The 13376-nt window shown below is 35.2% G+C and overlaps 1 protein-coding gene across 1 annotated transcript in view; it reads left to right on the top strand.

The window, feature by feature from the left end:
- The window catches only part of LOC104909625 (cysteine-rich motor neuron 1 protein), a 105399-nt gene that overhangs the window by 67800 nt on the left and 24223 nt on the right, over window positions 1–13376 (top strand). Inside the window, exon 3 of the mRNA XM_010706861.3 lies at window positions 11581–11823. Within this exon, the coding sequence (XP_010705163.1) occupies window positions 11581–11823 (243 nt within the window). The remainder of the gene's footprint in view (window positions 1–11580; window positions 11824–13376) is intronic.

The following is a 13376-nucleotide window of genomic DNA, read 5'->3' as shown; positions in this document are numbered from 1 at the left end:
GTATGGTGGAGGAGGAATCTTTAACATGCAAGATAGCTCATCATGGAACAGTACAAGATTTTATTCTCTTTAATGTTTCTTTCTAGACAAGCAGGGAAAAGCAGTACAAATATTCTTAATTGAAGGAGTGTCACTGCTTTGAAACACTTGCATCAGAGTCTATGGTATTCAGGAAAGAAAAGTTTGGTTGGTCTCGCCTTGTTGGATGTCAGCAGTCTTTCCTGGTTAGTACTGCTCAGACTTTGCTGACTTCTGCAATACCACTTGTCAGCTTGGGCTGTAGGAAGGAATATTTTCTTAACCTTTTGGATTTCTTAAAGAAATAAATTGTGTCAGGTTGTGTGATAAACTCAATGTCTAGGTGGAATAAATTATAATTTGTGTTATAATTTCTTAGCGTTTGCTAGTAACCTAATATATTTTTCCTCCATTTCCCATTAGTCTCTGCTTGGGTGATAAAAGGATTTTGTTCACAACAACTATCAACTAACATTCTGGCCTTCCTGCTTGTGTTCCCTCCCTGAGCGTGATTATCAAATAGAATCCCTATCATTCCTCAAGGCTCTCAATGGATACCATTCAAAACTGTATGTGCCATCTTACTTCTTGTGGAGGTTTTTAGGTTCTGCAAGGAGCCTCTGCAAATACATAATTAGTTTCTCTCTCCTGTTTTGGAGATACTAGCATCACATATTGTGACTATACCATATACTTAACTGATTTGCTAGTAATTCTTTAATTCAACAGAGAATCCTACTTTCCCAACTTAGTATATTACAAAGTACTTTTGGATATGACTTGGCTATTATCACTGCAAATTTATGTTTAGAAGTACTGTACGTGGATTGTGTACAGCTCTTGAGCCATGCATCACATAGAATTGGGTCTAAGAATGGCTTTAGATATGACCGAATCTCAAACCTATGCAAGGAATACAGTCACAAGAGTCTTTCTAGAAATCATACTAACTTGTTTCACTTCACTTGTGAAGTGCAACCATATCTACAGTTTCCTGGCAATAACCATCCTCACTATGCACCTTGTTTCATAAAGATGTGTAATGTGCTTTTTAGAGTTATGCAAATAATACATTCAGAGCTCAAACTGCCCAAAGAAAATGTGTTAATTGAACACTTATGCAGCTAAATTTCTCAATTTTTCTAGTTGCATCACAGAAGTTCTTATGCAAAATGCCACAGATACTCTTATCTTTCGTGTTTGAAAGAAAATACTATTTTGTATTAAGGTGGATTGTTACAGAAACCAAGTCTGGAAGATATATAGTAAGTAAGGCAACAGGTTAGAAAAGATTTGATGTAATTAGTTTTGGGGTTTGCTTTCAAGAGGACGTAAACAATAAATGGATAACCCAGGAGGAAAGGACAATGAAGAGGATAGAATGAGGTAAACACAGGGTTGAAGAAGCAAAACAAATCTCTGAGCAAGGTTATTTGTGAAACTCTCCTAGTTTTGTGGTCCTGATAAATAAAAAGGTACATATGGGAAAAACTGTTTTCATACTTGCAGTCTTCTAAATGATTTCCCTTTAGGCTACTCTTGGAAGAGAGCTTTCTATCTAGTTTTGAGTATAAACTGTATAGTTAAATTTGAGATCAGAAATTGATTCTAATGAAAGAACATTGCTTCTTCGTTATGTCAACAATATGCTAAAGATGAGAGATTATTTAAGTTTTGGGTGTAGGATTGTTTTTTTTCCAGACTTGCTGTCTTTTGTTTGTAATAAAAGAGGGTGGCATTCATCCAGCTTTAAATAGAGGGGTCCAAGTTTAATGACTACTGCAGTCAGCAAAATTCTTGTGCTAGTGCTAACAGAAGCTCAGTGCTGTGTAAGCTCAAACTTTGTGCTTTTCTGTAGTTTTGAAGTTTCATTCTCCCTGCATGATGTTGCTGCTTTGAAGCAAAACAGGAGATGCTGCAACAGGATGGGGATATCTGGTAGTATTTAACATATGGTGGACGCAAAGTTGTGTTCCAATTGTACTGTCTATTATGAGCACTTGAAGTAGGTACCTGAGCAGCCCTTTGTGGGCATCTCTTTATTGACTATGTGAGGAATAAAGACCATGGATGTTAAGTGGGTCATTCTGAAAGTAATGCCCCCTATTCATTTCCATGGAAATTACAACTGATTTTTTAAGAACACAATAACATTATTTGATAGATCTGATTCTTAGCTGTAAAATATAGCTACCACCATGACCATCACCATAACCACCACCATGATGCTGTGCAATGAACAAGAGACTGCATTCTGTGTTCATAAAAATCTGCATCAGTGGATGTGACTTACTGTTTCACAGCTGCCATGACGGCATCATTGCTAGGAAAATGTTGCCCATGCAGTCCATCTTTATCAGCTCAGACAGATGGAAGTCAGGAGGTCCCAAAACTGAACTATAAAGTGAGTGTGGTAGGATATTCCAGCCAAGATTGACGGTGTTCTCCACGATCTTCAAACTGGCATGGAGCGTGGTGTTTTTGTGTTGCAAGAGAAAGGTGGTATTTTTCTCTGACCTGACTGGAAATTCAAACCTTCAGCTTATTCAGTATTGCGATGTAGTGGTCAGAGTTGGTGGTTTGTTCAGCATCAAGGAAATCCAGAGAGATCAACCCTTCCCTATCTCACAAGGCAGTGCACATTGCTTTACCATCTGAGGGCTGCTTCTTTGATGGGGAATTCACATGTGGCCAGCCACTCCATGAAATGCTGTTTTGATTCTGGTTTGTAGTGGTGACACCAGATTTCATCTCCAGTTATGATGTGATCCAGAAAACAGTCAAATTCAGCATTGTATTGGTGCAATAAGTCTTGACAAACTTGCATACAAAGTTATTTCTGTTCATACGTGAGCATTTGTGGGATCCACCTCGTGCAAACTTTGCAGTATTCCAGTGTTGCTGCCATTGTTTCTAACACACTGAAGCCAACATTAATCTCTGTACACAGTTCTCTGTTTGTAATCCATTGATTCACGTGAATGAGCTGATGGAGACTCTTCATTTTGGTGGTGTGACAGCTGTGCATGATCATAGAACACGGCTTGTCTTTCATATTGCTGTCACAACCATTGAAACGCACTATCCACCACTTCACTGTGTTCACATCCACATCTCATGAATGTTCAGCAAACGTCAATGAATGTCAGCGGGTACAGTTTTTTTGTTTTGTTTGTCTGCAAGGAGAAATTCAGTGACCCCCCCCCTTGCTTCATACAACTTCCATATAAGACACCATTTTCTCAGACTGCTCCTCTGCTGCCATCTGTCAGATGGCAACAAAATGGAATGGAATAGAGCAACTTATTTGGCCTTTTCACACTCTGATTTCTTGCGGTATTTATTCTGTTTGAGGGCTGGTTATGAATATATCTATATATGTGCAGTTGAATTTTTTGTTTTTATTTTTTAAAAAACCTAGATATGTAAATATTTCTGATTTGGATGCTGTTGTACTTTGGAAGCAGAAAGAGCAAGATGATTCTCAAATTTTCAGTAGCCTGTTTATTTTTCTTATCAATTCTCAGAAACTTTCATGCAAACAGTTAGACAGCTGTCTCCTCAACTTAAACTGTATAGATTCTAGAATATAAATAAAATTATGTACGTTTCTTTTTCTCTTTTGATGCTGTTTTTTTGTTTGTTTGTTTTTCCAAATATTTTTCCAATATATTGTTTTTTCTTTTTCTATGCATGTGATTGATAGGTATGAAAAAATCAAATAATAGAAATTAGTGCTTAAAACAGATATTGCAAGTGAAACTTGGAATGTAGCAAAGTCAATTTTGTGACATTTAAGTGCTTAACATTATTTTTCCTGTGCACGTATTCTTTGTGTTCAAGAAAGCCTACATCCATAGACTGTAATATTTCAAATATTCCATGTTTTTGGATTAAATGTGAAAAATTGCCTCTGGAATAAGAATCAGAGTGCTTTAACTTCTATTACAATTGAATCTTCTGCTACTCTGCTTATTTGTGCTTCCTACATCTTAAGTGTCATATGTACTAGTTTCTTAGAAGACTTCATCTTGGGAGAAAAATTTTTGGTGTGGAATACCCACCATCTCCTTATTCATTGAAATGATCTAGAGTTTTATTGAGTGTCATTTCTTGTGATTATTTCTCCAGATGTCAACTTGTTTGTATTTTTCTTAAGCTGTACTAAATAGAACTGTTCCGAATATTTCTGCTTTGTCATCAGTTTTGTACCCATTCAGAACTACGTATGGTTTACTACTCTTTGCAGTAAGGAATACAGTGACCTTCTTACTCCTACTGTACACTTTTGCAAGTTATTGAAGCATATGCACTTTATACTGATTGCAAGCAAATTAAGTGTCTTCATTTTTTATTTACTTCCAAAATATTTTGGCATTCTTTAAAGTATTGGCTCTGTAGTTGAGACCACCTCATTGCTGTTTACATATTTTCTTCATTTTGAAATTACAGTTGATTCATAGCTAAATAGCTTGACTATACTGATGTCATTCATCCAGAATAATAGGCTCTCTTTTATGAAGAAACTGTTATTCCAATCAAGATGATACTGAATATTCTTTTTTCCCCTTTCCTTTTCCTTTCCCTTTTCCTTTCCCTTTTAATTATTTTTTAAACAATGGTGATTCAGCCACTCAGCATATGCTGAGTGCCTTGATGTATCTGTCAATCATAGGCACATAACCACATCGTTGTACAAGCTCTTCGTTGCTGTAAATCTGACTCCAGGTATCAATCTACTCATTTCTCCATCTGCCTCCTAAAGTATTTTAAATATTGAAACTCAAAAACGCTTTGACTTCATTAAAGGTAACATGGTTGCTGGTAGCATGGATCATTTTCCTGGAGTTGCATACTTCCCCTCCTGGTGTGCAGCCCGCTGGGCTCATTTCCTTATCTTTAAGTATTGTTTGTACAGTTTTGTTAAACAGCTAGTATTACTCACAATAGATCTGTATTGATCCTTGTTGGTGTCAAACTAAGTTAATTTATATTTAAAAATATTTATATGCATTGAGAAGACATTTTAAATGAAATGGAGTAACAGGAGAACTAACTTGGAGGACCAAGCAAGACAGTTTCTAAGCCTAACAGAGAAATACTTGGAGCTGGGAAGTTTGAACCCAAGTACAATTTCTGCCTTAAACTAGATTGTTTTCACTGAACCTGCAATTGCATTCAGATGCAGGAACATCTGATAAGGCTTCATTGATTCTGCTAAAACCCTTTCCTTGGCAGACAGCATCTTAGTTTAAGGCATGACTGCCATTCTGGTTTGTTAGTTATCAATTTTTTTATTTTTTTTTTTCAGTATTGGAATAGAAAAAATGAAGAAGTTGAATATAGCATCCTTAATAGCTTTGCTGTTCAGATGGGGTTATTATCTTACTTGAGTGGCATAACTCATCTTTGTGGTTATTTGGTCCTTGAAATGAAATATCTTTGGTAAATCCATAGAAAATAGCAAGTTGCAAATATGTATGTTGAGATGTGCATATTTCCTTAAAATTGTCTATGATTGTATTTTTCATTCTGAGTTTTCAAACCCATGTTAAATGCAGATTGTTGCTGTTAAATCACAAGAAGATTAGTGTATAATATGGGTCAGACAGATTGTTCCATCATGTGGTATGTGAAATCCAGAGTCTCAGAATGCTAGAAAGCGAATAAAACTCGTTTACAAAACAGAATGGATTTCAAATAAAGTTCAGTTTTAGGTAAAAGTTCAGACTCTAGCTGCTTTTTTTATTTGTAGCAGTTCAACCGTATACAGGACTGTGCATATTGTGTGTGTAAGGTAATCTCATTTTTTAATCTACTATAACTGTCCTTTTGATTCTTGAAAATCCTTTTGGGTATTTTGCATTCCGATATCGATCCCTGTCTGTCTGACTGCTTCAGCTGGGTAATCATTTTTCTTGTTTATCTCTAATCCTTTTAATATTTCCTTCCTGCCACTATATAGCTGTACAGTGTGCCTATTGTTTGCAGTGTATTTCAGTGCAAGCTGTAAGAATGTACAGTAAAAGTGGCTGTATTTTAGCCTAGATTTCACAAAATCAATTTACAGATAAAGAGACAAAACTGGACAGCATGTGTCATCAAATCATGTACACTGACACAATTTGATCACTTTGCTTAGTCATACAGCGTTCATCATAATGAGCCACAATCTGGCTTGAACTTGTTTAAAAAATGAAAATCTCAGATATGAAGCTTGCTATTTCAAAACTGGTCTTATTGTTTATGTATCTTTGGGATGAACAGAAAAAATAAGCTTTATTCTCTCTATATCTAAGTGCATCTATATATACGGAGATGTGTATGTATGAAATACCAGTTTTTAAAAGGGCAGCTGTATTATAGTTTAAGTCTCTCCTTAGAAGCATTAGGACCTGAATCTCCTACCGCTTTCTTTAACCTTCTACTCCTATTAAAAAACTCTGTCCTTGTTTCTATGGTGACTGAGGGTAGGCATCTGTGGTCACATGAATTTTTGACAATATGATAAAAATCACTCCCTCAAAAGGTTTCCAGAAAAGCACAGATCTGTTTCACTTCACCTGAAGAATGAAGAGAATAGCCTTCTGCCCTGGCAGTGGCTTTTCTTCTCTCTTTCTCCCACACTGCACTGTACCTTTCACTGTGCTAACCAATGCTTTCACTGCTCTGCTTTTCTCATTAACTAAACTTGGCATATACTTTCTCTGCGTGTCAAAGTAGAGCATGCAAATGTAATGAAGGAAAAGAATTTGATACAGAGGTGAAACCTCCGAAAGCTATGTTTTTAATTCTTCAGGAACCATTTTGATTTTCACACTTTGGTGCTGGCCAAGATGAGTTGTCTGGGGGCTCGTGTATGTAATATGTAATTGTTCGGTGGGAGTTGTTTCAACTGCTGTACGTAAAAAAACAAACAAACAAAATTCCTGAGATCTAGGCTTTCTATATTGAGTGGTGGTATTAATAAAACTGCTAACTAGTGGCCAGTCTAAATGCCCCGTGTTGTATATATCTCTTTCAGGAAGGTAAAGAAATGCCTTAGAAAGCGCTGATTTAAAATAAAAGCTTGAGTAACTTGCCATTATATTTGCACTTCCCCATGATAACTTAATGGTCATGGGAAACGACATTAAAAATATGTAAGTAGATGTTTGTTTGTTTGTTTGTTTCCAAGGATAGAATTTTTACTTTGAATTCATTGAAATGTTGGCTCTTCTGATTGTGTTCATTTTCTTAAAAATGTTATCTTTTCAGATATATTTCCAAATTTCTTGAGCAGATTGGCTGCCTCTGAATAGATAGTTCGTGTAACTTTGAGCTTGATCGATCCAGACTCTTCCTTTATCTCTGTAGAGATTCTTTGTTGGCTCAGACTGGTGAGATTGCTGTGTTACAGAATGCTTCTAGCTCCAGTGGTGTTTGATGAAAGACTATAAAGAGAACGTATCCCACAGAGAGGGCTCATCAGCAAGCTGATAGTGTCTTTTCTTTGTGTAGAAATGCTATTTTCTTGAATGTAAAAGCAACGCTCTCACAGAACAGATTTTCTTTTTTTTAATTGGGTTGTAGGTTATCTGTTCTGATATAATTTATGAGAAGTTTGATGGATGCATCCTTGACAAGTAACTAAGTAACTAATTGCTCTCCTTTTTAATGCTTTCCTTTTTTTTTTTAAAGGAGAGACTGAAATGTGATTAAGCTGTGTGTGCTTTTTCCATTAACTGTTCAATTCTGTGAAAAGCAAACAATGTATAGAACTTCATTTCATTAAATCAATTTGCGAGTTCTATGAGCTCTTACTAAAGCAGTCATCTTATTAAAGGAGACCTATCAGTTGCTTCAGGGGTGGAGGTTGAACAATGTTTTATAAGAATTTATTTTAATTAGTGTTAAAGTGTCTCAAGTATAAACTCTAAATTATAAATGAGACATCTGCATTAAGTTTTCTTCCTAAATATAATTATGGTTATATGAATTAGATCTTGTGAGAGAGTCTACATTATCAATTAGAAGAATGTGATGCATGTCTATGCTGATTTTTTTCATAGTCATATATGTAAATTGCCACCCGTTTTATTGAAAATTAGAACTTTTTAGGTTCAGTTGACTACTTTGAAAAATGAAATTCTCCTGTGCCTGAGCACAGAAAGGGATGGGAAAATTTGTAACAATTATGTATGTTCTATTTATTACAAAAATAAGTTAAATCAGATGAGTAAGAAAACAGAGCCTTAAAACTGATATCTTGTTTGACTTTGAAGATGTCGATCAGGAAGATCCTCACTTGTGTAATGGACAACTTCTTAGAGATAGACCAGTGCTTTGCAGTATTTCACAGAGAAGGTTTCTGTTGTGGTCTGATAAGAATCCACTTTTCAGTAGTCCCTATTGTGTAGAAAAGGGATAATGTCTCAAAAAATATTTCTGGTGAAGTACTTCGCATTTGTTTTCTGTGAAATGACATTTTCAACTTTTTGAGGTAATTTGTTATATATTTTTTTTTTTTTTTTCCTGCTCCGACAAACAGTTTCTTGTATATTTCCTTTGTAAGAGCTGGAAGCGTTTATTAGTAAAGGAGAACAATTTTTAAACAAGCAATTCCTCTTGTTTGATGAAATCTTAAGCATCCGTATGTAATGGGATTAAATTAGGAATACTGTTAAAACAGTGACATTTGTGGCTGTATTTTAATTTGTTCACGAAGTAGATGACAAATATTATTTTGACACCTCCTTAGATCAATCAATGAAAAGTTAAGCTAGTAAGTTAATTAAGGACAATTAGTTTTAGAAATATATATCATATAGAAAACTTGATCCCAGTAAATAAAGATGTATATATTTGCAAGTTTGTGAATTTCTGAGATAACAAAAAGAAAAACTTGAACCTTTTTTCAATGATTTCTTGACAGTGATGCCTTCTATTAAAGCTTAATATCAAAATGAGGATCCCTCAAAAGCTTTTTCTGAAATGCAGTAAAAAACAGAGCTCTGACCTTTTAACAATGCCACGAGTGCCAGGCTCAGACAACGCAACACAAGTGAGGTGTAATTCATTACAAAGTTTTGACTAAAATATAGAAATGCTAATGTGTGAACTGTGTGGTTTCATGTTTTAGGTAAGATTCTTTCCAGAAGTGTGAAGTAGAGATTCTACAAGAGAATAATTTAAGTATTGCCAACTGCATATTGTTTTGGTTGCTTGCTCCTTCCCAAAAACAGAAAACACATTCAAATGAATGACTGAATCACGCCCTGGTCTGCAAAAAGGGGCTCTTGTAACTCTAGACTTAAATGTGCATGGAGTTAAAGAACCTCAGTGAAAGTTGTCTGTTGGCTGATACGGTATGGGTGATTCTACTTGATATTCCTTTTACTCAGTTTCATTTGTATACTGGAATGGCAATCTTTTACCATGTGCATAAGTTGAGAATATGATTTGGAAGCAGGATATTTATGAGTAGCAGTAGGAAGGGATTTGGGGTTGTTTTTTTGGGGGGTGGGGGAGAATGATGAACAAAAGTAATAGTGACACTAGATTAAAAACGGAATCTTAAGTTGATTTCTAAGTTACGTGGTATTAAAACACAAACAGGTATTTGAAAGATGGTTGGTTGCCATCTTTTAATCCATTTTCTCTTAAAATGGTGCAAGTCATACTGAACAGTTTGAAGAGTCCCATTGTATTCTGTTATAGTTATCTACATTAAGAACAATAACAGGAAAAATACTTCTAAACTTAATAATTACTGTGAAGCAGTAAGCGTTTCATATATACTTACTAATTTTTTTTTTTACATTTTTGTCTTCTTTCCACTGCCAACAGTACTTTTCACATGCCTAGTATTGAAATATCCTTTTTTTTTTTTCTCACATTTTTCCTGAATTATCTTAGCAACTCCAACAGTAGGCTTTGCATTGGTGCACAGAATAAATGCATCTTGAGTTCTAATTCCCAATCGTTTGACAAAACTTGCATTTTTCAATACTGTCTTAAGTTGGTCAAATACAAAGAGTCTGGAGATATATAAATACATATCAATACATATATGTTTTTCATCCAAACTCTTAATATATATATATATACACATGTGTGTGATAACATTTTCCATACATATATACAAATTTAATATAAATTATATGTACATAAATTATGTTTATGTATATGAATCGTATATATACATACTATATTGAGGAATGGTTTTAAACTAAAAGAGGGGAGATTTAGGTTAGATGTTAGGAAGAAATTCTTTACTCATAAGGTAGTGAGACACAGGCACAGGCTGCTTAGAGAAGCTGAGGGTGCCCAATCCCTCAAGGCTGGGTTGGATGGGGCCCTGGGCAGCCCGAGTTGGTTTCCCCCAAGGCAGGAGGTAGGGACTGGGTGGGCTTTAAGGTCCCTTCCAACCCAAACCGTTCTGTGATTCTATGATTAGAAGTATAATATATACCTATGCAAATTTATGTATATGCAGTTAACTAAAAGTTGAACCTAGAGGAGGCTACTTGCTAAGATAGATAGAAATAGTGTGGACTTTTTTTTTTTTTTTAAGAAAAGAATTGTGGCACTATCTAGTGTCACATTTAACTTATTATTTTGTATTGATTGTCACTATCTCAACCTAAAAATGTTGTTTTTGAGTGCCTGGTATTCATTTATTATCTAACAGTACTCAGGTGTGTTAAGCAAAGTGGGATCCTCTTGGGTATGAGAAAGTTTTTTACTGTGAATTATGGAGTAAATCAGTCACAGGAGTGATTTTTTTTTCCTAGTGTAGCTCAGGAAATTGGAGGGCACAACACAACTTTTCTGTTGGATCTGAGATTTTGGTTTTGATTATGAAGAATCTTGACTTCAAGTTTTGGAAGACTGTTACCTAGTTTTCCAAGAACCTTCTGTCTTCATTGTTGCTTTGTCTGTGGTGTTGTTGTCCAGTTTGTCACTATTTACAACCAATGTGTTGAACTTGTTCTTCAATATCCCTTCTTTTATTGTTGTGTGTCAGTAGCCAGTGCCTCATTTTTTCTTGGTAGTCAAACTTTTTCTCTTCTGATTTTCAAGCCACTGAAGTCATAGGAATAACACTTTTAATATAAGCACTGAGAACATATACAGGGAAAATCTACTTCTTGAGATAGCTTTTTGAGTGTGTAGAATCTCACTTTAGATCAGCTAACACCAATTACTCATAATGCACTGTCTTATGAGTACTAAAGGTGTAGGTATGAGCACTGGGGCTGTGCACTGTTTGACAAGTTGGTTCCTAATGTCATGGTCAAATATGTAGTTTCATTGTTGTTTCTGAGGAATGAGTTCAGCAATCACACAGATAGCGTGAATTATATATGTATTAGAATGATATTTTCTAACATACTTGCCATCTTGCAAATACCAAGATATTCTTAAGCATATTCCATAATTTTTGCTCATCAATTTAGAAGCAGCAATTTTCTTTCTTTCTACTGTTTTGGGGAGTAAGAATAAAGGGAGCTTTATCTGAGCTTCAGAGTAGTGTTTACTGACATATGTGGCATGCTGATTTTTTTCTCTCCTTTTCAGAAGAGAAACCTGATTGCTCCAAGGCCCGCTGTGAGGTCCAGTTTTCTCCTCGCTGTCCAGAAGATTCCATCTTGATTGAAGGTTATGCTCCTCCCGGGGAATGCTGTCCTCTCCCAAGCCGCTGTGTGTGTAATCCTGCAGGCTGCTTGAGGAAGGTTTGCCAGCCTGGCTATTTGAATATATTGGTTTCTAAGGCATCAGGAAAGCCAGGGGAATGCTGTGATCTCTATGAATGTAAACCAGGTAAAAATTGACACCTTTTTTTTTTTTTTTAATTTTCAGTTTAATCTATCTAACAAATACTACTTATATAATTGAATCTGATAAAACCTATGTAGTATCTGAATGATCTTCAAAATTTAGATGATATTTGTGGCCAAAGTCATCTTAAAAAAAAAAATAATAATAATAACATTTTCTTTATCTTTTTCTTGAAACATTTTATTTAAACTGAGCAACCAGGGAAAAGCAATCTTTAGTGATAACACTGTATTTTAACACATAATACAAGTGAGAATGACATATTTTGTTACAATTTTATTCTACAAAGCTATTTTTTCACCATGGGAATATTTTGTGCATAAAACAGAAATCTTAATTCAGTGCTTAAAATTTATCTAGGTTACAAGTTGATGACCCTTAAAAATATAGAGCAAGAGGTCTGCACAAGTGCATAATCAAAGGCTTTGTAGTATTTGCGGTGTCTACCCATTTTCCATTGCATGGGAGCACAAACAACCCTTTCTTGTGATTTATTATTCTTGGTGAAGTGGAAGATATAATTCACTTTTTTGATCCAGACTTTGGTAAAGATGAGTAATAAAAATAAAAAAAGGAATGAAAGCAGGCATATAAAATAGTAAAATCCAAAATTTCATATGTAAAGATGTTTGAGTATGCTAAGTTATGCATTTTCTCAAATACTCCACAAAATGTTGTGCAGCCTTTGTCTCCCATGCCTCTGCTTGTGTTTTTCCTAATGTCCAATGGAAATCTTCCTATGTAAAAATTTAAGTAAATTCTCTGTCTTGAACAGGTAGAAAACAAAGCTTATAATCATACATGCTCTAGAACATTTTGTTAACCTCAACTGTCTTTCATCTAGGATTAGCAAGTAGACATTTATTAAGGTATAGTTTCGTTGTACTTAGTGCTATGTTGTTTCTCTCTAAGTTTTCCTGAGTTTATCCACATTTCCGTAAAATGTGATGTTCAAAGGCAGAGCACTATTTTGGATGAGTCTTTGTCAGCACTAAATACAATAGTATTTAGTGTACGATTGTGAAATAACTACTTCTGGCATTTCATGCAAAATGCAGATTGAGAGTGAACTCTTGAGATTTATTTAGTTTGTGAGATGCTGTGAACCCAAGATCTTTCTGTAGTATGACTACAGAAACTACAATTGTTGGATTATGTGGTCATTCATTTATGTTATGGGTTTATATGGCTATATATTGTTTCTTTGAAGTGCTTTGTGTTTCTTATTGGAGGAAGATGCATTTAGGAGGGTAAAGGAGCAGAGGCTTTGAAGAGACTCCAGAAGGAGACTAAGAGAATTTAAGGGAAGAATAGAGCTTTGCAATGGTGGTTAGGAATTGAGGGGCTAACAGAGAGCAGAGTCTGAGACCTTAGTTATCAAAGAAAATATTTTCATTATCTCCCAGAGTTGAGTAATTTATAAGGCGTATGGTAAGAGCCTACGAAAGGCAACAATCCTTGAAGGATCAAGGAGAAGTGAAAGAGAATGGTAGTAAAAGTCTGCATTGGCTTGGATATATGGAAAAGTGGGGGAT

Source organism: Meleagris gallopavo, chromosome 2, assembly GCF_000146605.3.
Source record: "Meleagris gallopavo isolate NT-WF06-2002-E0010 breed Aviagen turkey brand Nicholas breeding stock chromosome 2, Turkey_5.1, whole genome shotgun sequence".
NCBI classification, from domain to species: Eukaryota; Metazoa; Chordata; class Aves; order Galliformes; family Phasianidae; genus Meleagris; species Meleagris gallopavo.
This window is presented reverse-complemented; position numbering and strand designations above follow the sequence as displayed.